The 26,169-nt window shown below is 43.2% G+C and overlaps 2 protein-coding genes across 8 annotated transcripts in view; one reads left to right on the top strand and one right to left on the bottom strand.

The window, feature by feature from the left end:
- Positions 1-17,084, bottom strand: part of POLR3A (RNA polymerase III subunit A) — a 53,444-nt gene extending 36,360 nt beyond the window's left edge. For both annotated transcript variants that reach the window (XM_059899164.1, XM_059899165.1), the window contains exons 1-11: positions 16,898-17,084; positions 13,720-13,855; positions 12,990-13,127; positions 11,101-11,272; positions 10,812-10,966; positions 5,579-5,818; positions 5,291-5,453; positions 4,978-5,114; positions 3,751-3,854; positions 2,807-2,948; positions 209-349 (exon numbers count right to left, since the gene is read on the bottom strand). In XM_059899164.1, coding sequence (XP_059755147.1) covers positions 209-349; positions 2,807-2,948; positions 3,751-3,854; positions 4,978-5,114; positions 5,291-5,453; positions 5,579-5,818; positions 10,812-10,966; positions 11,101-11,272; positions 12,990-13,127; positions 13,720-13,855; positions 16,898-16,941 — 1,572 coding nt within the window. In that variant the 5' untranslated portion in view covers positions 16,942-17,084. The remainder of the gene's footprint in view (positions 1-208; positions 350-2,806; positions 2,949-3,750; positions 3,855-4,977; positions 5,115-5,290; positions 5,454-5,578; positions 5,819-10,811; positions 10,967-11,100; positions 11,273-12,989; positions 13,128-13,719; positions 13,856-16,897) is intronic.
- Positions 17,085-18,945: 1,861 nt separating this feature from the next.
- Positions 18,946-26,169, top strand: part of RPS24 (ribosomal protein S24) — a 441,804-nt gene continuing 434,580 nt past the window's right edge. Inside the window, exons 1-7 of one of the 6 annotated variants that reach the window (XM_059899905.1) lie at positions 18,947-18,969; positions 20,531-20,596; positions 20,686-20,895; positions 22,227-22,337; positions 22,983-23,000; positions 24,753-24,774; positions 25,131-25,217. In XM_059899905.1, coding sequence (XP_059755888.1) covers positions 18,967-18,969; positions 20,531-20,596; positions 20,686-20,895; positions 22,227-22,337; positions 22,983-22,988 — 396 coding nt within the window. In that variant the 5' untranslated portion in view covers positions 18,947-18,966 and the 3' untranslated portion in view covers positions 22,989-23,000; positions 24,753-24,774; positions 25,131-25,217. Of the gene's footprint in view, positions 18,970-19,362; positions 19,384-20,530; positions 20,597-20,685; positions 20,896-22,226; positions 22,338-22,463; positions 22,558-22,982; positions 23,001-24,752; positions 24,775-25,130; positions 25,218-26,169 lie in introns of those variants that run through there. The other 5 variants (XM_059899908.1, XM_059899903.1, XM_059899906.1 and 2 more) reach the window with 5 other exon arrangements.

Genomic DNA, 26,169 nt, shown 5'->3' with positions numbered 1-26,169 from the left:
TTACCCTTTCATAACTGGCGCTCAAGTATATCTACTCTCCTAGGAACCCACATTACAGGTCAGAAGACACCCACTCCGCTCAACTCCCCACCTATCAGAGAAACTAACTCCCTTACATACTGCAGGGTGTTTGCAAACAGGACAGGCTCCCCTTTCCCTCCTTTAAAGGCGCTTTTCCTCAGAAGCTGGGCTGCACCACCCTACATACCCCCATGAGAACAAGGGCTTCTGCTTTAGCTTCTTCTGTTTGAGGAAGATGAAGGTTCATTTCATCACCATCAAAATCTGCGTTGTAGGGTGTACAGACACACTCATTAAATCTGAAGGTGCGGTGGGGTTTGACCCTGGCCTGTGGAATACAAAACAAAACAAACCAGGAGAAGGACTTAAGTCATTTATCTAAAACCTTCTTGGTGCCCATATGTTTGTTCTCTACATCTGTGTCTCTATTTCTGCCCTGCAAACCGGTTCATCTGTACCATTTTTCTAGGTTCCACATATATGTGTTAATATATGGTATTTGTTTTTCTCTTTCTGACTTATGGACACTGTATGGACACCAAGGGGGGAAAGCGGCAGGGGTGGGTGGGTGGTGTGATGAACTGGGAGATTGGGATTGACATGTATACACTAATATGTATAAAATGGATAACTAATAAGAACCTGCTGTATAAAACAATAAATAAAATAAAATTAAATAAAATAAAAAATAAAAATAAAAGCTTCCTAGTTTCAACATAAAAAAAATGGCTTCCTGGAGAACTGGACACTTTACATTAAGGAAGTAAATTTCTAGTATGTTCTGGCAAGTAACATGTCACTTGTGGTCTCATTCAAGTAGCTTTATTAGATCAAAACAACACAATGAATTTGCTTTAATACTATGAGGCAAACATCAACACAGAAGCCATGAGAAAGGGGTTCCCACTGGCCAATGATGTCACAATTTGCTATTAAAAGGTTAATGGCAGAAATTGAACAAAACACACTGACTAAATAAAAACTCGTGATGACACTGAAAAAAGGGAAAGCCAAAACAAACAAAAACCCCAAACCAACCTACTTGGGAGAAACTGAGCACCAAAGTTTTATGCCCTAAACTGACAAAAAAGGAAAAAGAATTAGACGCTTATTCTTCCTTTCCTTTATGAATTCTATTTTTTGGGTAAGTAAATAGCCATAATTAACAAGGGAAAATTATTAATTACAAGAGTGGTAGGTATTAAATGTGAAAAGAATGTTAAATTAGAAAATCACCATTTTGTGACCCCAATGAAATAATGTAGGCAATGATCATAAATGGAAGAGATCATTAGAGAAAAGGCTAATAAGGCACCAGGCTGAAGCATCTGAATCCCTAACCTTCTCAGCATAACTAAAGTGGGCCAGCCAGACAACGTGTGCCTCCTGAAATATGGCAAGAGGAAGTAGCCAGCACCACCTATGAGTTATTTTGGCCAAAAAGTTGAACCTGAATCTGATCATCCTTTGAGAGCTAATTTCCAGTTTACAGGAATAAAATGAAGCATGAAGGAACCCTTACACCACACACAAGCAGACAAACAGAGAACATGCGACATTCTTCAGGACAAATGACCTGGTTTTTTTCAACAATGACACTGAAATTAAAAGAAGGAGGTGGGACATTACCAGATCATTAAAGGCTTCAGACATGTGTCAACTAAACGTAATGTGTAGACTTTGCATCTTGATTTGAACAAACTAGTTGCAAAAAGATTTTGAGACACTTGGGGAAATCTGACTATGGACAGGGTACTAGACAATACCAAGGAATGACTTCATTTTGTGAGGTGTGACACTGGCACTGTAATTACGTGTGTCTTGCAGAAGTAAACTGAATACACATGGAAAAAAGACATGGCATCTGGGTTCACAAAGAAAAAAGAGAGAGAAAACTAGTGTGGTGAAATCTTGAAAATTACTGACTATAGAGGATGAGACTGTGAGTTCATCATAGTACTCTTTCTATTTTTGTATATATTTGAAAATTTTCAAACAAAAATATTTCTATGTTAAAATGCCCCAAAGCCAAGCAAAAGTGTCCAGAAAGGGAAGGCTTCTGTTTGCCTCCTAGATCTCCATAATCATAATTCCATAATCATAAACTGCATCTTTGGTATTTCCACCACTGAGCAAAAAGAATGATGTAATGTTTTCACAAACTACTAAAAAAAGGAATCTAGAAAAACACTACCTTAGGAGCCTGTTTAAACACTGTTTGCAAATGTTCAGGGATTTAATGGCTTTGCAGACGGGAGAATTTATGAATATTTAACAAATTAAAGTTGCATCTTGTTTCCATTTTAAATCTCCAAAAAAGGAACTGCTGCTGTTGCAAAAAGTAAACCATCCCATAAAATATGGTTCAAGGTCTTAGTTGGAGGACTATTGCAAAGAGAAATCCTGCAAACATTTTAGTTCCTTAGTTAATATGTTATTTTAAATCAGGTCAATTTTCTGCCATATCTATTTTACATAACTTTGTGTACACACATGTATGTATATATGTTGTTTGCAAGTGAAATCACGGTAGTCACTTTCACACTAATTTTCAATTAGTTCCTGTTTTACTGTTGTATGAATAGTATGTTACAAATATTAAAAACATTGAAGGGAAGTTTGAAATTTAAGAGTTTCACTCAAACTAAAAAATGAGAGAAGAGGAAAGCCGAAAGTTATGAAAATTTGAGATTACTGGCAATTTAAATTTTAGAAGTCTGGAATTTAGCATGGCACACACAGCAAAGTTCCACCCAACAGAAATAAAAACCAGTCTCGTGCTCACCAGATGTGACATAATGCTCAATTTGTGCAGCGAAGGCTGCCGATTGAACAGAACCACGTCTCCATCTATGAGGTGTCTCTCCACAATGTCCCCATACTTGAGCTCCTGAGCCATCTTCTCTCTGTTCCCGTATTTCAAAAACCTTAACATACAATAATAGACATAATCTGTGAGAACAAAGTTTGCCCCTCTTCATATCAGGATTCAGTCTCTAAAATGATCACATTTCATTATATTTAAGGTGCCTCCATACGCCATTAATTAAACTACAACAACAACAAAATTTTATTTTATTTTATTTTTTGGCTGAGCCGCATGGCTTGTGGGATCTTAGTTCCCCGACCAGGGATCAAACCCTGGCTCCCAGTAGGGAAAGCGCCAAGCCCTAACCACTGGACGCCCAGGGAATTCCCTAAACTACAACAAACTGCTTGTAAGATCTATCTTAATTTTAGAAATGTCAAGATATGATAAAAGCATGTCTTGGAATCACAGAAATAGAGTAATAAACCAGCTTCTCCCACACGGCCCTGGTGATATGTTTGAATCTCGTGAGATAAAAAGGCACTGGTGATCAGCTCATCTCGCTGTGAAAAGCCAGAACTGGCAAAATGCATGTCTCCTGGGTCATGAGCACACTGAGGTAACCCCAGAGCGCCCAGGTGACATAGAAAATGATCCGCTTTCATATCCCAATGCCTTCTGTCTTTCTAGATCCAATAACATTAAATGCTATGGAATAAATGAACACTGTACGTACATTCAACAAGCCAAGCAGAGCAAATGAGCAATGTACCTAGGCTCACTGCAATTTAAATAGATATGTTCCACGTGCTACAATATCACAACAATTGTACTTTGGAGTGCATTCTGTGCTAAGTATGGTGACAGTAAACTTGGTCATGAGAAGATAGTTACATCCAACCAGATTGGGAAAGCATTACCTTTTCATCTGCGTGTGTCTCTGCTGAATGAAATTGGCTCCTGGGTGAACTTCAGGGCCATTTCGAACCAGTTTCCTCAAAAAGTTGATGTTTGCCTTGTTCACCTGGAGGACCACAATATAAAGCAGAATGAGATACTGTTAAGGTTTCTATAAGCTAGTACACTATACTGAACTGGATCTCAGTCTTTACTTTCCTTATGTTGTCGTAGGAGAAAGAGAGGCACTTGCAGGCACCCTGCTGCCAGGGTCTTGAGTGTAAGGACAACAACGGGATGGCACCAGGTTCAAGTCTGAACTTGGTCACTCACTTGCTGGGTGACAGGGCCAAGGCCTTTACTGGCCTTTGGTTTCCCTAGTGGTACAACGAGTGGACTGGAATGATCTATAGGGACCTTCCAGCATTCTGTAATCCTAAAAACAGGTGGCAACTTCATCTGCAATGATTTTCCATGGGCTTCTAAGGTTTAAAAGTTGTGACACCAGCACCATAGGCCCTGGTCTGTACCGCCACGTCCTGTAGCCTCTTGGACAACAGTCTCATGGGGCACCACTTCAGAGAAGGAAACTCTGGATCATTAGTAACTCAACCGAGGACACTTTCTACACAAGCTTAACCAGAAGCCTCTGTGGTTTGGGCTAATTATGACTCTCAAGGGCAAAGCCAAGGCCAATCAATATCCTCCTGTTATCAGGCCTTTCGATTATCTACACCTCAGTTAAAAAAAAAATACTGTAGATACCAATTTACACTCATGATGAATATGAATTGAGTGTAAAGCAGTACAGCCTTTCTGGCTATGCATCAATAGCCTTAAAATATTCAAAGTCTTTGATACACTGATTCTAATGTTTTAAAAATAATAACTTATCCCAAGAAAATTAACTGGGTGTTGTGTTTATCATAAGTTACTTTAACATGTGAGGTATGAACTAACACAGACAGATGTCAAAGATGATATTATTTGGAAAAAAAAAGTTGCAGACTTGTCTGTTCAATGTATATCTGAGTATATATACATAAAGGCAGACACAGCTGTGGCTGTACGTGTTGTAGATATTACACATGGTGACATACGTATGAAGCAAACTGGAAAGATAAACACACATGCCAAACTGGGGGTTGGGAGGGTTACCGGGGATTTTCCACTGTCTGTTGTTTGGAATCTCAGAACATGACACAAAAGACTGGATTCGGACAAAATATTGAGCAGCTCAAGGTACTTACCTTCTCAGGAAAAGTTAGAATTTTGGCCACGTGAACTGGCACAGCTACCTCATCAATTCGGAGGTTGGGGTCAGGTGAGATGACTGTTCTGCCGGAAAAATCCACTCTCTTTCCTGAGAGATTGCCTCTAAATCGACCTAAACAAATAACAATATATCACAGGCCTCCAAGCTACAACGTGTGCTGTTGGGGGCAATGTGACCAGAAGGCCCAAGGAGAGTCCGTGACCTCCAACCAGATAAGCTGGACATAGGTTCCCCAAAATGAAACAAAGGCAGTAGACGGTCTCCTGCACACATCTTTGGACACGTACCCTGTTTTCCCTTCAGGCGCTGGACGAACCCTCTGGTCCATTTCTTGGGCGCCATGTTGAGGGGAATGCCTGAGAGCTCGCTGTTAATGTAGAGGGCACACTGCAGCTGCAGGAAATCCCAGTCTTCCATGATCATCTGGGTCTTAGCTCCTGATATCCGATGCTAAGAATAAGCAGAGGATAAACAGAAACAAGCCTGGTCTGTTTGACTTTCTCCATCAGACACTTCTGTTTTCATAAATATATTCCAGAAGTTGGGGCTTGGAAATGCTAATGGGAAGCACTCACCTTTTTAATGACATCATTTAGGAAAATGATTTCTGTCAATTTCATCGTCAGATCATCTTCATTGGTGCCAGACTTCAAATCGCTCACGACAGAGGGTCTAATACACAGAGGGGGCACTAAAAGTCGTGTGAGAATCAAATCGGAGGGCTTTCCAGCTTCTGGATTCATCAGAAGTAGAGGGACATCTTCAGCTGGGATTCGTTTAAATAAATTCAGAACTACTAAGGGATTCAAGTTTTCCTATGGAAAGGAGGGAAGGAAGGAGTGGAGATACACGTTAGTTTTCCACAGCTTAGGCAAAGGTTTACTTCTGCATGTTCTCTAACCTATCTGCCACTTAACTGATAATACGCACAAGTGATGACAGAGACTTCTGATAACATGCTACGTTGCAAGGGCCCTAAAAATGTTCATGCCTTTTATTCCAATAATTTAAGCCAACAATTCCACTCCTCGTAATTATTCCAAAGGGTATGATTTTAGAAATTAACACAAAGATTCAGCTACAAGGATGTTCACTAAAGCTGTTCTTAATGGTGAAAAGCTGGAAACAGCCTGACAGGTGACTGAGTCAATAAAATCATGGTACATCCATACATGGAAAACTATGAAGCTATTAAAAACAAACAAAAAAGAAGCTACGGAAATGTGGTTACTGCCACGAAAGGTGTTCACAAAATATTGGTAAATGAGATAAGTATGTTTATGATGTGATCTAATTTTGGGGAAAATGTACATCTATACAGAAAAGAGGAAATGGAAGAGTTTACCAAGGTGTGAACAGGGCTGTCCTTAGATGAGTGGAATTATCATCTTTTTGCTTCTTTTTTTACATTTAAACTTTCTGTAGTGAACTTATATTGTCTTTGTATTAACTTCACTTAATAGAAGTGCTAGGCTCTAACAACTTACTCATAAGAACTATGTAAATTATCATAGATATTCAAACATCACAGCTAAGAATGGTCAGATTGTGTCGTTGCTGGTTATTAAATTTTCTTGGGATCAAAGATTGTGACTGAGACTATATGCTATAAGCAGCATTTGCTATGCAATAACTTAATGAGAAGGGGAACAAAGTTAAGAAAGAAACGTTTGAACAGCCAGCTACTGCTCTTAGAACACTGCCAATGAAAAGTTTCTGTGGTCCCGCCCTGGAGGAGATGGCAGTGCAGCTGGGTTCTTCTAGGAATCCCTCTAGAGGTTTTCCGGTCTGGGTCCCTGTCCAGAGAATGCCCCTCCTCAGCACCCCTGTCTCCCAGCGATGGGCACCTCGCGGCCACCAGAAGCAGTCAGGGAGGAGGTCTAAAACTAATAGAATTCTACAATGGCATGAAGGCCAGATGTCACCTGCAGTACCACAGTCAGTCCTAGATGAGAACATCATGGAGCTGAAGGCCGTCCAGGAGGGCAAGGAAGGCAGGAGGACTGGCAAGAGCCTGGAAACCAGTTCTCAGCAAGAGCAGTTACTCAAGACTGATAGAACAACTGCATCCCAAGAGGCACGTGGAAGAGGCTGCTGACTTATTGTTACGTGCCAGGAAACATCAGTCAGGGACTGAGGGACAGTAGAGCAGGGCTCAGCTTTGTACATGGCGGAATACCCTAACAGCTTGAGTTCTCTAGCAACGCAGCGTGGCTGCCTCGGGTGGTGGTGAGACGACACGGCTAGAAGGACGTCAGCCAGGGCAGCCTAACACTCAGTCTGCAGGGATGATGCCATCTATGGAGAGACTCTTATCTGCAGGTCCACCACCCCCTGGATTTGTATTAAAATTGGGAATGGATATATGTTAGTCTTCTGGGGATAGAGTCCAGAGTTTTTGTCAAGTCCAGGTTGGGTCACGTGTCTAAGGTCACAGAATAAATAAGCGGCAGAGCTGGGCTCTAATCTCAGGTCTGTCTGGCCCCAAAGCCAAAGCTCTTAACCACCACCCTAAACCACGTCTAGGGTGTCGCCTGGGTCAGGTGGGCTGGGGTGGACAAGGAGATGGTGGCAGTGGGGGACACCCTGAGAGGCGAGCTAGACGCACTAGACAAGTGACTCCTAAGTGGGAGGGGGTCACCGCCTGGGCCCAGTCATTTAGGCCTAGTCACTTGGAGACTTTTCCAAACAAGATGCCTCCCAGGTCCCAGAGGAGAATTCTATTGCAGAGAGTGTGTGGAGCAGAGAAGCGGTCCTCAGCAAGTAAGGACAGTGGCCACAGGGGTCCAGGCAGAGAGCTGGCAGGGGAAAGTGGTAGTGGATGTCAGGCAGGTTGATCTCGGAGCAGCAGGGGAGGCTGCAAGTAAGGCCACACCCAAGAGAGCTGGGGTACCCCTCAGGCTCACTGACAAGGCTGCCAGCCAGGCTTCTGACTGCTTTCTACACAGCCATCAGCCTGGAGGGTAGAATTCTTCTACACTCATGGCAGTAAAAGGACAAGATCAACTTTCTCAGCCTGCACCTTCACTTCCTCTGCAGGAGCTTAGTTCTAACTGCCTTGAAGACATCTCCACTGGAACGCACTGCTGATGCCCTCCCCTATTTCCAGGAGAACTACCATGCTTCCAGATGCTTGCGCACGGGCACCCGCTCGCCTCTGACCGCCCTCTCACACCCAGCGCTACAGTGGCTGGTCATCAATTCCTGTCCATTCTGACTGCATACGATGACTCTGCCCCTGGCTCCACTATCACTACCCAGGTTCAGGATCCGTTTTCTTTTTGCATCCCCATCCCCCAAATCAAGGCATAATTTAAATATAGAAAATTGCACAAATCTTAAAGAGACTGATAAATTTTTACATGTATACACTGGTACACATATACCACCATTCAAATCAAATAAAGAATATGTCCCTCTCTCCAGAAAATACCCTGATACCCCCTTTCCCAGTCAGTACTAAGCCCTCACCCCAGATCAGTCTTGCCTGTTCTTGGACTTGATCTAAATGGAATCATACGCTTCGTACTCTCTTGTATAAAGCTGCCTCCTCTCAGCAGGATCCTGAGATCCAGCCAGGCTGTGTGTGTCGGCTCCTTTCTTTCATTTCGGGATACTATCCCATTGTGTAGATCTGTGACAAATTCTACATTCTCTTGTTGACAGGCATCGGGGCTGTTTCTAATTCTGGCTTTTATTAATAAAGCTGCAATGAACATACCTGTACAAATATTTCTGTGGACATATGCACTCATCTCTCTTGGGTATACACCTAAGAGTAAAGCACCTGGATCACAGGGTGAGTGTGGGTCTTATTTTATAAGGAACTGCCAAACTGTTGTTTGGAGTGGTGGAAATGTTTCACACGGCCACCATCAATGCAGGAGGGCCAGCTGCTTCAGATCCTTGCCAGCACTCGGTTTTCAGTTGTTTTACATTTTAATTTTTCTGAGAGGGTATGTGTGTGTGTAGTTTTAATTAGTATTTCCCTGATGACTGATAACATTGAGCAACTTTTCATCCATTGATTGGCCATTTGAATATAACCTTTTGTGAAGCGCCAATTCAAGTCTTGCTTCTGCTTTCAAAAATCGGGGTTTTCTGGGACTTCCCTGGCGGTCCAGTGGTTAAGACTCCGCCCTTCCACTGCAGGGAGAACGGGTTTGATCCCTGGTCGGGGAACTAAGATCCTGTATGTCGCGTGGTGCAGCCAAAAATAAATAAAATTAAATAAAAAAAAAAAATTCCGGTTTCCCCCCTTACTGATTTATAAGAACTGTGTCCTATATTCTGGACATGAGAGTCCTTTATCAGACAAATGAAGTGTGACTATTTGCTCCCACTCTGTGACCTGCTTTTTCATTTTTGTAATGGTGTCTTCTTTTTTTTTTTTTTTTTTTTTAATTTTATTTATTTATTTATTTATGGCTGTCTTGGGTCTTCGTTTCTGTGCGAGGGCTTTCTCCATTTGTGGCAAGTGGGGGCCACTCTTCATCGCAGTGCGCAGGCCTCTCACCATCGCGGCCTCTCTTGTCGCGGAGCACAGGCTCCAGACGCGCAGGCTCAGTGACTGTGGCTCACGGGCCCAGCCGCTCCGCGGCATGTGGGATCCTCCCAGACCAGGGCTCGAACCGGTGTCCCCTGCACTGGCAGGCGGACTCCCAACCACTGCGCCACCAGGGAAGCCCTGTAATGGTGTCTTCTGATGAGCAGTCAGGCTCTTCTAAAATTTCGTTATTTATTCATGTCCCTTCCCTGCTCAAAACCTCAATGGCTCCACATTCCCCAGAGTGGGATGCCCTCTGGAAAGCAGACTCAGCTGTTCGTCCCTCCTACAGCACAGGCTATGCTCCGAGGGCCTTGGCTAGGACTCTCCCTCCACTGCTCACTGTTATCTTGGGCGACGCTGCTGCACGGTTGCTGTGAGGATTAAATACAAGGCAATCCACAGAAAGAACTTGGAACGGTGTTGGAAGGCAAAAGCAGTCACTACCTGCAAGGTGCTTTTATTAGCGCCGTCAGAACTTTGCAACAGAACCTCAGCTTCAGAACGAGCCTGAACACTGCCACCTGGACGTGCTGAGCTCGTTGCCCTTGACTCTCTAAACCCTACTCAAGTTTAAGGACCAGAACAAACCACACCTTTCTTCACAGTCCTCCCCAGCCAAGTCCAAAGTGACATATTCCTCCTGATTTCCCACTGAACTCACTGTCCTTGCCATTCCTGTGACATTCACTGTGCCCCATGGTATTGGCTATGTTTTCACAGATTAGTGACCTACGACACATCTAAACCATGGGATCCCTGAGCACAGACCCACTGCCTTGCAGTTCCTGACGCTCCCCCGCAGGTCTGACAGTTTGGTACTCAGCAGCCACTCAACTAATTTCTTAGTTTGGTATACTATCAATTCCAGAAGGTACCAAGTGACTTAAGTGCTAATCAAATTCAGAACAAGACACTTCAAAAAATTCTACTAATTAAGTTTGTGCCAGGTAAAGTACCTACAAATTCTTCTATGTCATTATGCATGTGAGAAACAGGATCGTTCAGTGTATGCCCTACAGAGCTATAATTTAACAATCTTCTACAATGAAAATGTAACGCGTGTTACCTGTACAATTAAAAACGTGCTAATTATGAGGCTGGTGCACATTGAACTCAGTGCCGGATGAACGTCTGTCATGTGGAGTACTCCCGGAGATCCAGCTCCAGGGGACCTCTCATTCTGGAGGAAGCTGTGTACCCAGAAGGGGAGGGAGAGGACATTCAATGCACAGAGAGGCAGGCTTGCGTTCCAGGCTCACCTGTGCCCTCCCCAGCAGAGGCTCTACTTCTTTGTTATGCTCGATGGCAGTTTCGAAGGACTGAAGGAAATTTGACACGATAGGATCCACCACTTTCTTGTTGGTCTTGTATTTCTCATGGATTATCTTCAGTAACCCACATTTCTTTACAGTACCTGTAAGAGTTAACTTATTTTACCACGGTTGGAAAAATCAGGTTCTTGGTTAGGCTGGCCTGAGGTTGCGGCCTAGGAAATGCAGTTACAGAAACTGCCACCACGATGAAAGGTGAGAGGTGCATTCCACTCACCATTAAAGGCGCCACAATGATGGCACGTGTTCTTCTTCCGGCATTTATCAGAGATTTTCTTCTTCAGCCCTCGCTTCTGGAGGTAAGTCAGGCCGGGCCTCTTTAGATAATCCAGAAACTGCTTCTTCTCCTCCTGGGACAGCATGATGTGGCAGCAGGTTTTACAGATCATCTTTTAAAAATTAAACAAAACAGGTAAAAGGATAAGAGAGGATGACAAAGTCTTTTCTTTTTCTTATTTTTTTTTTATAATTAAGCATTTATCTTAGAAAATTTTAACACTTTCAGAAATGGATTCTCTCACAATAAGGCTTTTATAAGGTCTCCTCTCCCCATCCAACAACAATCCCCACGATGACTCCAAGTCTTATAAGGAACTATTATCTTAGACTAAGCTGCTCAGAATAGTATTCTTATTTCCTTTCCACTATACTCCACAGTTCAATGCAAAATGGAGAATTTGCTGTCCAAACCGAAATAATATGGCATTCAAGCAGCTCAAGCTTTAAGAATCAGGCCAGAACGTTCGAAGCCTGATGAAAAAAGACACAAGATGGAGGCATAACTACTATACAAACACAAAACTTTGGCCATTAATGGATCAAAAGTAATGGCCGATGCTCCTACTTTAAGCTCATCAATGTCACACTAAAAAAAAAAAAAGATATTTGGCAAAAATCTTCTAAATTATTTATCCCAAATTCTCAAATGGAAAGTTATTTTTAATGCATCTCTCTTAAATTTTACACTTCAATCACTCATGTTTTCCTTTTAAGACTATTCAGAAGAAATAGTTTTATTTAAACCTAACCTAATAAGTTTTTCCTCTCACACATTTTTACATAAAAGCTTACTAAAATCACAATTCTGAGGAATTTCTTTTTAATCATACAAACAGTATATGCTTAAAATTCAGGAAAGAAATTAAATCCTTTCTTATTCTATCTAGAATGATCTGTTACCAAATTTGTAAGAACTCTTTTCCCATAGCATTTACTTATAACAATCATAACTTATGAAAATTGTATCTCAACTCCATGGTGAACTAGCATCCGTGCTTATTGCACATAGGTACTGCCAGTGGTCCCTGCGGGTCCTTTCAACAATGACAAACTCATCAGGGTTGCCAAATGCTTCACAGAAAGCTAATAAATCTTGTAGTGCACGCTCCTCAGTCTGAACGAAAGCCACGAGTTTTTTTCGACTTCTGATAAGAGCTGCTTCCTGCTGTAGTTCTTCTTCTACAATAGATGCAAAAGTGACTGGGGCCACCACGGAAGGAGCAGGCAATGAAGAACATAGCCAGGGATTGGGACTATCTAGAAGCGGTACATCTGAAATATGGTTGCCTTCTGGTCCTGGGGAACCATGAGTAGAACATCTTAGAACTTGTGGAACCTGGGAACTTTCAATTCCTTTAAAACAAACTTTTCTGATATGATCTCTTGAGCTTTGGCCAGTAATAGATTTTTTTCTAAGTCTCTTCTTTTTTAAAAAAAGCTACCATCACCCCTTGCCCAGGACACTTAACTACAATGTACAGATCTACATGAAGACACGCAAAGGCAGCTCATGTTCACCAGAATGCTGGCCATAGTCATAGTCAGCTGGTGGCGTTTTTGTTAACTTTTTTTTCTTTTTTGTGCTGTTCTGTACTGCTTGAATTACTAATATCTTTTACAATGCACATCTACCACCTACTCAAGGAAAACCAAAGAAAAAGAATCTTTAAGCAATTTAACTTATTGCAAGATGAAATATTATGTGTTTAGTATAAAAATGTTCCCTACATGTATCTCCCACCACTCATCATTCCCAAGCTCACTCCAATATCCCTAGATCAATAACTCCCAGGTTTATACCTTGGAGATGAACACATACATGCTTACCTGTAAGATGCCTATGACTGCTCGGAAGTACCCCACATGAAAACATGGCAATTCCAAGTCAATGTACCCGTAGTGGCCCAGACAGTCAGCCAAGTTCTTCCCACAGGTTTCACAAGGACGGTCCTTCTCACTCGTACCCTGTGGATAAAAGCACACCATGATCAATGGAGACCAGTGGACAGGAAAGTGGGACCAGTCCTCACAGGTGACCAGGGGACTCAGAGTCAGAATCACCTGGGAAACTGCAGGGTATTCACATCCGCCTGACCAAAGGAGGCTGGAGTCCCTGAGAGGCGCAGGGGAATGGGGGAGGTGGAAGGAAGCCCTTGCTTCTTCCTCTTTGGTAAGTCACCAGTTTCATCAGCAAGTCAAAACACATGGAACCGAGGGCTTCCCTGGTGGCGCAGTGGTTGAGAATCTGCCTGCCGGTGCGGGGGACGCGGGTTCGGGCCCTGGTCTGGGAAGATCCCACATGCCAGGGAGCAACTGGGCCCGTGAGCCATAACTGCTGAGCCTGCACGTCTGGAGCCTGTGCTCCGCAACAAGAGAGGCCGCGATGGTGAGCGGCCCGCGCACCGCAATGAAGAGTGGCCCCCGCTCCCCACAACTGGAGAAAGCCCTCGCACAGAAATGAAGACCCAACACAGCTAAAATAAATAAATAAATAAATTTATAAAAAAAAAAAACAAAAAAAAAAAACACATGGAACCGGGAAGGGCAGGGGTCTTACCATCCTGTGGTCCAGCACCCCGTACAGCAGCGGGGCATGGTTGTTGTCCTGGCTATACAGGTTCTTGCTCACAACCTGGATGTGAGCCTGCTGGCGCATCTCCTCAGCTGACTTCATTCCAAAACAGATGTGGCTTCTGCAATGGAAAGAGACAGGGGAACAGTTACATCAGAACCACTTACCAAAAATAGCATGTATGCATATGACCCACCAGAAGCAACCTTACCCTTCCAACTCCCTCATACAGGCTCTGCTCTCTCATTATTAAATGTCACTTCATCCTGCCGACTCGTTCCCTCTTCAGTTTCTTTTGTGGTCTCTTCTACCGCCTTCTCTTAAATATCGGCATCTCCCCCTACCTAGGGTTACAACCCTCAAACTTTTATCATTCTACACATTCTTTCTGAGTGGTGTCTGTCTAATCTCTATCTGCAGGCCAGCTACCTCTGCTCAGCTGGAGACCATACAGATACTTCTTCTGGACAGTTAACAGGCACCTCAAACTCAGCACATCTAAAACAAAACCCAGAACTTTCTCTCCCAAATCTGTTCCTTGTTCATTTTCCAAAAAAACTGGGGGTTTACGTATGATGTGCCAGGCACCATCCTGAGGGGTTGAGGATACAGATTAGATAAGACAGGGAATTCCCTGCCAACATGGGGCTCAATTTCAGGGAGGGTAAGACAGAGAATAAACAAATAGATACACAAAAGTGAATAGACGCAGGGAAGGAAAATGATGTGAAGCGGTAGAGGAGAGTCTGAGGAGACTATGTCGTGTGGTCAGAAAGTCTGGAAAGTTGACATTCCTGCTAAAATCTGAATAAAAGGGAGCCAGCTGTAAGATTGCCCAAGCAAGAAATTCTGTGTGTCAATCTCATTTCTCCCTACCCATCCCTACCAATCCTGTCAATTTCACACCCCTCAAACTGAGAGAATGGCCATCATCAAAAAGTCTACAAATAATAAATGCCGGAGAGGGTATGGAGAAAAAGGAACCCTCCTACACCGTTGGTGGGAATGTAAATTGGTACAGCCACTATAGAGAACAGTATGGAGGTTCCTTAAAAAACTAAAAATAGAGCTACATATGATCCTGCCATCCCACTCCTGGGCATATATCCGGAGAAAACTATAATTTGAAAAGCTACATGCACCCCGATGTTCACTGCAGCACTACTTACAATAGCCAAGACATAGAAGCAACCTAAATGTCCATCAACAGATGAATGGATAAAGATGTGCTGCAGATATATATAGATATATGCATACATATATCTATATTTATATCTATATCTGTATCTATATATATATATATATACACACACACATACACACCCACCCACCCACACACACAGTGAAATATTAGCCATAAAAAAGAAAGAAATAATGCCATTTGCAGCAACACGGATGGATCTAGAGATTATCCTAACTGAAGTAAGCCAGAGAGAGAAAGACAAATATCACATGATATTGCTTATATGTGGGGAAAAAAAAAGATACAAATAAACTTATTTACCAAATAGAAATAGGACTTCCCTGGTGGTGCATTGGTTAAGAATCCGCCTGCCAAGGCAGGGGACACGGGTTCAAGCCCTGGTCTCAGAAGATCCCACATGCCGCAGAGCAACTAAGCCCGTGCGCCACAACTACTGAGCCTGTGCTCTAGAGCCCGCGAGCCACAACTACTGAAGCCTGCGCGCCTAGAGCCCCTGAGCCACAGCAACTGAGCCTGCGCTCTAGAGCCCATGAGCCACAACTACTGAGCCCACGTGCTGCAACCACTGAAGCTTGTGCGCCTCGAGCCCGTGCTCCGCAACAAGAGAAGCCACAGCAATGAGAAGCCCACACACCACAACGAAGAGAAGCCCCTGCTGAACGTAACTAGAGAAAGCCCGTGTGCAGCAACAAAGACCCAATGCAGCCAAAAATAAATAAATAAATAAATAAATAAATAAATAAATTTATTAAAAAACAAAACAGAAATAGACCCACAGACATGGAAAACAAACTTATGGTTCCCAAAGGGAAAGGTGGGGGGAGGAGGGATAAATTAGGAGTTTGAGATTAAAGTATACACATACTATATATAAAATAGATAACCAACAAGAATCTACTGTATAGCACAGGGAACTATACTCAACATTTTGTAATAGCCAATAAGAGAAAAGAATCTAAAAAAGAATATATATATATATATATATATATATATATATATATATAAAAAATTGAATCACTGTGCTGTACACCTGAAACTAACACAACATTGTAAATCAACTATACCTCAATTAAAGAAAAAAAAAAGATTCCTCACTGCCTGCAAGATGGCTCTGGAACAAAGCTTCAAATCTGCTTCCTTCTCATCACTGTACTTTCTCCCTCCTGTAAGCTCCTGGAAGAAGGCTGTTCTGCCTGAACCCCTTGCCCACCTGTGCTGTCAGAACCCCCTATGCCTACCCTTGTCCTCGCACTTGTCCTATCCAACGTTTACTTGTCTACCTTCTCCAGCTAGACTAGGCAGTAAGGTCTTACTCATGTCATATTTTCACGTCTATCATCGGGCTCAGCACACAGTACCTTCCTCACTAAGCATCTACTGCAAGAATGATTGATTTGTTTCTCTACTGGAAGGTCTAAGGAGAGGCTGTGGCCTACTAAATTAGCTCTGAAGAAGGTCCAGAATAACAGCCTCATTTCTGAGACTGCTATCCATCTGCCTGTGATACAGCTTTCTAGCTGGCAACTCCATTCTTTTGGTCAGCAAATACTACCTCCGTGTCATGTGCTGTGCAGCAAAATGAGTCCCCGCCCCAGGATGCTCCCATTCACTGCAATGACCAAAGATTCGCTGAAAGGGGTCATCGTCTCACCTCAGTAGAACTCGAGCTTCGGCCCATGGTGCACGGATCGCCAAAGTTTCCACCACATCCCCCAGGTTCCCACCACATTCCCGCTTCTCCGCCCAAGGAACCACCCCTGGCCTGGGTTCCCCAGGTCCTGAAAGCCCTCTGCCCGATCAATATCCATTAATCTAACCTGATACTCCTGAACTGTGCCAACACCTCCCACTGATTCCTGGCCCTTCCCTTCCAACCGACCTCACCTCTGACCCTTCCCTAACCTCGGACGCCTCTGCCCCTAACTTCTCTGCCCTTTGGGGAGTTTTGCTCCATCTTACATTTTCTTGGCCACATCCGTCTCCCGAAACTGCTCCTTCACCATGGTGACGGCTGCCGGGGCTCCCTCCTCGAGACTCGCGGAGCTAGATTAGAAATACGACGCTCTCCGCACCCCGCCCCGGGACTAATTTTTGACTGGTTGCTAACACATCCCCAGCATTTTTTCGGCCACCGTAGCTCGCCCCACGTGCCCGCCTCCACTTCCGCTACTCGCCGGCGCCGAAGTTAAGAGAGGCTTCGAACACGCCGCTTTTCGCCTTCTTTCTACACTGCCATCTGGCGGCACCTCCTTGAAACTGTACCGAAACCTGCATGGTATTTTCAAAGTCCCGTTTCCGGTCCATTTCTTCTTGTCACCTAACACCTGCAAAGAAACTACAAGCCCCTGCCTCAAAACTTTTAGAAAACCAGAGAGCCAAAAATTGCATACAATGGAAAATCGTCTTACCAACATCAATACCATCTTAATTAAGAGCCTCTAATTATTTAAGGAAAGGTGGAGGTTAAATGAACCTGCCCAAGGAACAGAGGACTTCATCTAGATTATCAACAAAGGAAGTAAACAGGGCAGAAAACACAGCCATGCATGCACCTCCAGTTCACAAAGTTATTTTGAAAAAGAAGAAGAATCAAACTTATATTATTGATTACAAAAACAGAAGATGAAAATCTGTGAGTTTACTGTGAAAAGTGAGCCATGCTGAGCTAGGGAAACAAGATGAAGGGAGAATAGGAAGTGATTATTCATGTACTGAGGAAATAAATTTCTTGTCTCACACCTCACACCCTGTGGGAGGTGATCCTAGTGTGACATCTTAGCGCATGATACTAGAAAGAAAACCATTCCACCATAGGACTCAGTGCTACAGAACCTGAAACTTACTTCTTTACTATTTGTGAGAAACTCTAAACAGAACCCAATAAAGTGGTTCAACACCTTTGAATTTTAAGGGATGCTGTCTTCAGACTTTATGGATCCCCACTAGTAAAACACATATGTCACAGACAGAAAGCAAAGCAAACCAGATTTTCCTAACCTATTTCAGCAGTTAATCAATATGTCTTTGAAGATTTGGTGAGTGACTTTCATTATCTAGAAGTTAAAAACAAAGGTTCTGGAACCACAGTATCCATGGGTGTTTAGACACTATTGCTTAAAAGTTGAGCGACCTTGGGAAAGTTCCTTAACCTCGTGCTGTCATAGTTTCCCCATCTATAAAAGGGATAAGTAATATGTACCCTAATTCTTAGAGTTGGTGGGAAGGTTAAATGGCAAAATAAAGGTAAAAGTAATCAGAAAGTAACAGACACATAGCAGCCATTCAATGAATATTAACTATTCTTATTATTCTGAAGAATATAGCAAAGCTGCTCTCAAAAGCCTGCAACCTGATTTGTCGGTCTCTGAACCTGCATGCTTATGTTCTTTATTGTTACACGTATGTCTCACTGTAAACTAACAAATTTCTGTATCAAGCAGATACTTATTAAAAGCTCACTTTTGTAGGGATTAAGATTTTTCAGAAAAAGACAAATTAAAGAATTTTTTATTTTTAATTAGAAAATCATTCTCTAAGCTCAGAAAAAATAATAGCAATAAATTAAAACGGTCAGTTTTGCGTACTTGAAATAAAAGTTTGAGTCCGCGTTTCTACAGTTTCCCTAGCAGTAAAATGAGGAGACTGGTCGAGAGGACCTCCAAGGATGCCTTCGAGCTTTACCAACCTCTAACGCGGGTGGGGAGGATTTAACTTTAATCCGGTTTACCGGAATTTTAAGTAGAGACAGTTCAAGATAATGAATTGAAGTGGAACACGTGCTTGCGTAAACCTGGTCGGCCCAAACTGTTCCCCCTCCGGATTGGCCGTTCACGTTCCGGGGGTGTGGCGAAAGAGCAAAGAAACCAGGTCTTAGACACTTTCAATCAGGCATTGGCGCGGTCGGCCTCGCGGTCTGGCCACGCCCCCACGCTGGCGTCTCCCGGGGTCCTTCCGTGAGCGTTGATATGATTGGCCGGCGGAAGATAGTTCTCTTTTCCTTCCTGGCTGCTTGAAGATCAGCCGCCATTATGGTGAGTCTCCGCGGATCCAAGGATCATCCGACGCATATCTGGGCCATCCTCCGTCACCTGGTCCCGCCGTTAGCACTACGGCCGCCCGAAGCCCGATTGCTCTTCCCTGGCCGTGTCTGACGGAGGCCGGTTGCTGAGAGCCGGGGAGCCGCCGGCGGGGAGTCCGGGCTGCGCTGTCGACCCAGACATGCCGGGCTTCGGAGTCCAGGGAATGGGGACTGCGGGAGCGGCTGCTGCGTTTTTCGGCTTCGTGGAGTCTAGTGGGTGGGGTGGGGTGGGGTAGGGTGAGGAGAGACACATCGCACTTGAACGCTTAATTTGGGGTAGGCGGTTCGCCGGTGAAGGCAGCCTAGGAGGAGAAGAGGGTGTCGGCAGCGCCCGGGCGAGTTGCGACGACTGAAACCGTTCCCACGTGTAAGCTAGAATATTGTCAGCCGAATGGATCCTCTTGTTTCACAGGGAGGAAACTGAGGCCCCGGGAAGAGGAGCCACTTTAAGGCTTGCCCTGTCATGATTAGTTCATTAGAAGGTTCACCTGTTTTTAACCCCATTCTATTTGCGAGCTGTTTTTCTCTTGACCCTTACTTTCAAGAATTGAATATTGTTGAAGTGAACTTAGTGTGGTGTGGTTTTTCAGACTGCAGTCGAAAACTAGCAACCAATCTACTATGAGAGCTCCTCTTCTCCTTTTTGGTGAATTTTTTTAGTCAGTGTAAGCACGCTGAATGCCCACATTCCTTGGTAGTCACTCATAGTGTAAAAGAGCAACGGAGCCATTGAGAAGGGGGTACAGTTTTTTTTGTGGGGTGTAGCGTTGGTCATTCAAGAAGGGTAGTTTACAAGTAGGTGGTGCAGTGCTTGTCACATCTGTGCAGGATGCAATAAACAGGATGCCGTGACAATAACATTTATAGAATCACAGCTTTACTCCAGAGAAGTGGGATTTAACTGGGGGTGATTTTTGCCTCTGAGGGGACAGTTGGCAAAATCTGGAGACATTCTTGGTCACAACTGGGAAGCGCGGGTGCTACCGGCATCAAGTGGTTAGAGGTCAAAGATGCTACTAAACAGTCTACAATGCACAGGACAGTCCCACAGCACAGAAGTAGCTGGACCAAAATATCGGAGGTTTGAGAAATCTTGCTGCAGAGTGATTTCTGTAATGAAGTGAAGTAAGACGTTTCCAGATTTAAAATCTTGACAGCTTCGGAATGTGGCTGTTGAGCGTGCTTTCTTGATGCAGTTTTTGTGATGGGGTGACCTGTGAGTTAGGCACTGTGCTAAGTGGGTTAGGAGGAGATGGGAATTCGTGCTTTTTTTTTTTTTTTTTCTTTTATTGAAGCTTTCTTGCCACTAACCCATGTGGCTCCTGAATATTTGAAATGTGGTTCCTGCAGGTGAGGAATTGCGTTTTAAATTTTGTTTATTTTTAATTAATTATCCACAGATGGATAGCCACAGGGTCTACTGATTTGGACATTGCAGTTCTAGCTCTTGGAAAATCACAGCGGGTCAAGAAAAGGTTGAATAGTTTTATTAACGAGTGTTGTTATGTTTTCAGAACGACACGGTAACTATCCGGACAAGGAAGTTCATGACCAACCGACTACTTCAGCGGAAACAAATGGTAAGGAAGGGTACGTCAAAGGTTGGTTGTTATTCAGTTTTGAAGATGTATTTCATTATAATAAACACTAAACTTGACAATCTTTTTAGGTCATTGATGTCCTTCATCCTGGGAAGGCAACAGTACCTAAGACAGAAATTCGGGAAAAACTAGCCAAAATGTACAAGACCACACCAGATGTCATCTTTGTGTTCGGATTCCGAACCCATTTTGGTGGTGGCAAGACAACTGGCTTTGGCATGATTTACGATTCCTTGGATTATGCAAAGAAGAATGAGCCCAAACACAGGCTTGCAAGAGTAGGTGTCCTCTCTCTTCAACAGCTGCAGAAGACATTTTTTCAGTAACATTGTGTTGTGGGTACAGTGGAATGAGCAAAAGCAAGCAGTCTGCGGGGGAACAACATACTAAAAAACTCTTAAGGGGTTGAGAGAAAAGGTTCTTTGATAAATGCACAGATAGAGTACAGGAGTTCAGAATGGGGTCTGCAGGATTTGAGGAGGTGACATTTGAGCTGGGTCTAGAAGAGCAGGTAAAGCAGTGCTCCTGGAGGTAGGAACTGGAAGTAGGTAGGGGGATGAGTTTAGAAAGGTAGGTTGGCACCAAATTAAGTGAAATCTTTATTCCCAAACGTCTGAGTTTGGGCTTAACTTCATAGGTTGCCAGGAGCCATGAAAGCTTTTGAATCACTTCCTGAGTACCAAGCACTACACAATGACCTACAGTTGACTGTTGAACAACACGGGTTAGAATTATGAAGGTCCACTTAACGCGCAGATTTTTTTCAGTAGTAAAATCTGTAGTACAGCGATCCGAGGTTGGTTGACTACACAGATGCGAAGGGAAGTGTGGATGTGGAGGGCCAGCTGTAAGGTATACTCAGATATTCAACTGTGTTGAGGGTTGGCACCCATATTCGCGCAGTTGTTCAGGGCCAACTGTACAGCAGTAGACCGGGCAAACTCCCTAGCTTACATACTAAATTGTGAAAGAGCAAATGGATTGTTACTTTGAAATAGTTCTTGTTTCTGCCCCCTTTTAACTTTTTTTCTCCTTGCTATTAGATACAATCTTTCCATTGAATAGATATGTGGTAGGTAGATGCTGCACTCTTAATTGGGTGGTCTGGGAGACCTGGCTGAGGTGAAGTGAAGCCGAGATCCTTGTAAAGATTGGGGAGCATTCCTGTAGGCAGCAGGAAGAGCAAATGCAGAAGTGGGCGGAGTGAAGATGAGTAGCTGGATGTGGTCTCCGTGGGGGGTGTAGAGTTCTTGGGAAAGATTCCTCTGTCAGCTATGAGTAGTAAACAGGGAGTTGAAATGGAAGAGACCCTGAAAATGTGGAGACCTAGCGAACTGTAGGCTCAGAACCATAACAGCATGCACGGAGCGTTGAGTGCACACTTTTCCTGTGCTGTTTTCTGTTCGTGCTATCTCTCAATTTGATGACCGTTTCTGTTCTAGCACAAACAAGTATTGTTAAATGTACTTGAAGAGTTTTGACTTCTGAAGCTGTATTTCTTGAGCTCCAGCCTGGTCACTTTCCCTACCAAATTAGTATGTAACGATAAGTTGATGTTTGCAAGTCACCTACATATATATATATATATATATATTCCTTTCTTTTTCAGCATGGCCTGTATGAGAAGAAAAAGACCTCGAGAAAACAGCGAAAGGAACGCAAGAACAGAATGAAGAAAGTCAGGGGAACTGCAAAGGCCAATGTTGGTGCTGGCAAAAAGGTATAGTTTATCAAGGGAAATACAGAAATGTCAATTCCAGGTTTTTAGTTTGTAGTAAGGTGGGGTTTTGTTTTCTTAATAACCTTTCTTAATGTTTCTTCTTTTCTCACTTCTTCTGGATTACAGAAGGTAACCTGTTTTGAGAAGCCACGTAACGTAGTATCTTAACACCTCAGTAGAGTAGCTTTGCCCACCCCTTGTCAGCTCACAGATTAGCACAACATGGGGCCACATCGGTTCAGTGATCGGTAGAGTGATCCTGGTGGGTGCCTTGCAAGTCCTATCAGGAAAGTTTTCATTTTACTGCTAATTACAAAGATTGTTAAAGGGGGAGCCGATCTAGTTTCCCAAGACTTATTTTCTTAAAATTGACAGCTGATTGAAGAAGCAGGTGAATCAATGTGGCCCGTGTTTTCCTGGCATGCTGGAGAGGTAGCACAGTCCTCCATTGCTTTCCTCTCCAGTTAGTCAGGACTTAAGTGATTTTAATGATCAGCTTTTTACCAGCTTTGCTAGCTAATTGTAAATAGTTGAACGGAATTAAGGTGTTGGGTTGTTAAATTAACAAATAATCAAGTGTTCTGTGAACTTTTTTTTTTTTTTTTTGCCTTTTCCCTCTACTTTCTTGGAATTCTTGTTCATCAGAAATGAAGTGCCTAGCAGGTACTGAGATTGTGAGCACGGTGTGGGGATGCATCACCTTCACTAAGTTTGCTTTGATGCTTTGCATGTTGGCTTTTGGAAGAGAGTTTTGTAGTGTAGTCTATTATAACACCACTGCTATGGTTTAAAATAGTATATTGTGGGCAAAGGAGAAAAACTTTAAATGACGTTTATTTTGGAAACTCAAAAATGCATGTTAAGTTGTGAAGTGCCCCCGTGGAGGAAGGTAGCCGCTTTTAACTGGCACTTGGGAAATGCTGTGTTCCAGAGCGCCACATACCCAGGAAATGGCTTTACTTAACACAGGGCTTGGGAAGGGTTCTCTCATCCAGTCATGAGCAGTTTTTCCCTTGGGGACTCTGGAGATTGGTTGATTCTCTGGCAGCTTTGGTGATAAACTGGTCCAGAAAATCTGGCAAAGCCTCTGTCCGGGAGCACATACCCAACGCTGCCTTTTACTGTCTCCTTTACTGTCCCATTGCTTTTTATTAGTTGATCTCCAGCTTTCCACCTGATGCCCTTTTTTTTTTAATTGGAAAATTTCCAAGATAATTGAATATTCACATTAAAGCCTTTGATAAGTACGCTTTTCCCACAGGTACTTAAATAATTTTGCACATCTGAGCAGCCTAAACCAGTAACATGTAAAGTGGGCTGAGAGTGGGTTGGGGCTGGTAAGGTTTTGAAACAGTGGTGGTCTCCACTCCACGTGCTTCCTCTCACCGTGACTCCCCGCCAGACCAGGCAGTAAACCTGGTGTGCCTGCTCCGGGCTGTAATCGCATTGACTTCCAGGTGCCACGGAGTTGTGGTAATGGATTGCCTGAGGAACTGCTTGCTGCTTAGTTAGAAGAACCGCTCCCTGTTTGCGAGGCTTAGAATACCTGTTGACAGAAGTTCCAGAAGTTGAAAAACAGTCAATATTTGTGTTCTGATCTAGATCTGAAGAACTTTTTTACACATTGTTTTCTTCATTCGGCCTTTGAGTCCCGTGTGTTAGTGCTCAGCGGTGACGTGCAGAGTTTAGCCCTGTGGGGACCTGAGCTATCACTATTCCTGCTTCAGGTTGCACTAGTGCATTTCGCTAGCACTGCTCTGAAAAGCGGCTGGAAAAGGAATGCATAAATGAGCACGTGTATTCTTTGGCTCAAATAAAAAAAGGCATAGTAATGTCGTTTGAACTTAGATGTTGGAATTCAGACGTTGGAGTTGCACCTTTCGGGTATAATAGAGTTGTTTTAAATTAAGGAATAGTCTCATGTTTGAAGAGCAATTGAATTTTTTTTACATCAGCTGAGTTCTGCCTTTTTAAATACTAATTCACACTACTTGTGTTGATTGTGAATGGTGGCTTTTAAAGTACTGAACTGAGACAGGTTTTAAAAGACTTGCTTGATCATTTAGAGCTCTCCCCTTGTGGTTAAATTAGACTTCAGTCTGCGATGATTCTCAGGTCTGTTGATGGTGCTAGCGTGCCCAGCACGGTGTTGCTGAGCAAAGCAGAGGCGCCTTCATTTGTAAGTAGGCAGTGGCAGCCTACGAACCATAGTGATCAGGCAGGCTGTTCTCAAAATTGGGTGGAATAAAATCAGTGAGTGTGTCTAGGGAGTGCTCTATATACAATTGCAAAGAACAAAGTAGTCATTAAGGTATCTGATTGCATGCAGATTATTTAGGAGTTTGAAAAGGGACTATTAATGAAATATTTCTCTTCCCTCTTCCCTCCTTTCCCCCTTCCCTGCCACTGATTCAGTGAGCTGGAGATTGGACAACAGGTATAATTCAAGCTTTTCGTTTAGATTGCTAGACTCCTTGGTTGACAGTCATTAAAAATAGAGCATGTGAAATGATTTAGAAGTATATTTACAAATGCTCTCAAGAGTTGTGCCTCTTAAAAACTAGCAGTGACATGGTTTTGTTGTCAAAACTTTTGTCTCATCCCTAACTTGAATGTTTGTGAGTTTTATATCTTGATGCTTACATTGTATTAAGATCACACAAACTTAATATGGTCTAGGTTACTAATGTTCGTTCTGCATGAGTGTCATTAATTTTGGGGTTTGTTGAAGACTTTGAACTTTAATTTTAAAGGCAGTTGCTAACTAAATTTTTCTTTTTCTTTAATTCACAGAAGGAATAAAGACTCTGCAGTGACTGTGTCTGTGGTGATTGTGCAGATTTTTCATGAGAGAGTTAATAAACTAAGACTTTTTACATATCTGGTTGTTTGGAATGTATTTGAAGTTTACTGGGAGTGCTGTAAAATTTGTTTGCTGTTCAACAGATTTAGAGTGCTGCCCAAGTTCACATGTTCCATTAAGCATTCAGTGAAAACTTGCTATGTTGGGGTGGTGTTTGTCCTTCCCTTTAAGGGCACAAAGATGTCAGGGTGTAGAGTATTGGCAGCGTGGGAGCATGTAGGGCCAGTCTGGTGTGCTCATGTTAATACTTGGTATTATAGTTGGTCAGTCTCTGAAAGAGACTCTTGAAACCTGAATTCCTTTTTGGTCTTACTAGAACCCCACTTAGTCTTTGTTACGGAAAAAAAATTTGCTGGCCTTGATAGAAATTAAGTTACTAGATTGCATTCTCATCATTTATCCTGAAGTAAACAGGATCTGTCAAAATGGTTATTTGTCTATTGCGGGCTTGTGCTTATGTGATAAATGAGTGGTTTATTGTGGGTGGGGAATTTGAAAAAGGCTCTAGAGTGGTGAATATTTGTGTGTAATGTGTAATTGCTTGGTAAATCTGATTGTGCATGGGTTTTATGAAGCATTGAGGGTTATCTAGTGCTACTTTTTCTTTGCCAGATGCTTATTCTCACACTGGCTTTTTTAGGCGTCAAGGTTGAGAACCTGAAATGTGGGTTATTGGTCAGTTGTGTGGGGTTGGGGGATTTGAGGAGGGGGTTGTTTGAAGGTTGCTGGGGGGGTTGGGGTGCCCTTTGAGAGGATAGGAAACATGAGTAGGAGAGCTTGGGTGTTTGGGAGGGGACAGAAGAGGCATTAATGGTTTATGGGTTTTGGGTGTCATTCTTCCCTGAGGTTGGTGTGTTATTGGTTTCTCCCTTAAGTGGGTCCATGTAGGAGTCAAGCTTATGAATGCTATTAAGAACTATGTCAGTGGATGAAAAGCTTCAGAGAAAACTCAGGAAGCAGTAGAGGACT

The sequence above is a fragment of the Balaenoptera ricei genome, chromosome 16 (genome assembly GCF_028023285.1).
Source record: "Balaenoptera ricei isolate mBalRic1 chromosome 16, mBalRic1.hap2, whole genome shotgun sequence".
NCBI classification, from domain to species: Eukaryota; Metazoa; Chordata; class Mammalia; order Artiodactyla; family Balaenopteridae; genus Balaenoptera; species Balaenoptera ricei.
This window is presented reverse-complemented; position numbering and strand designations above follow the sequence as displayed.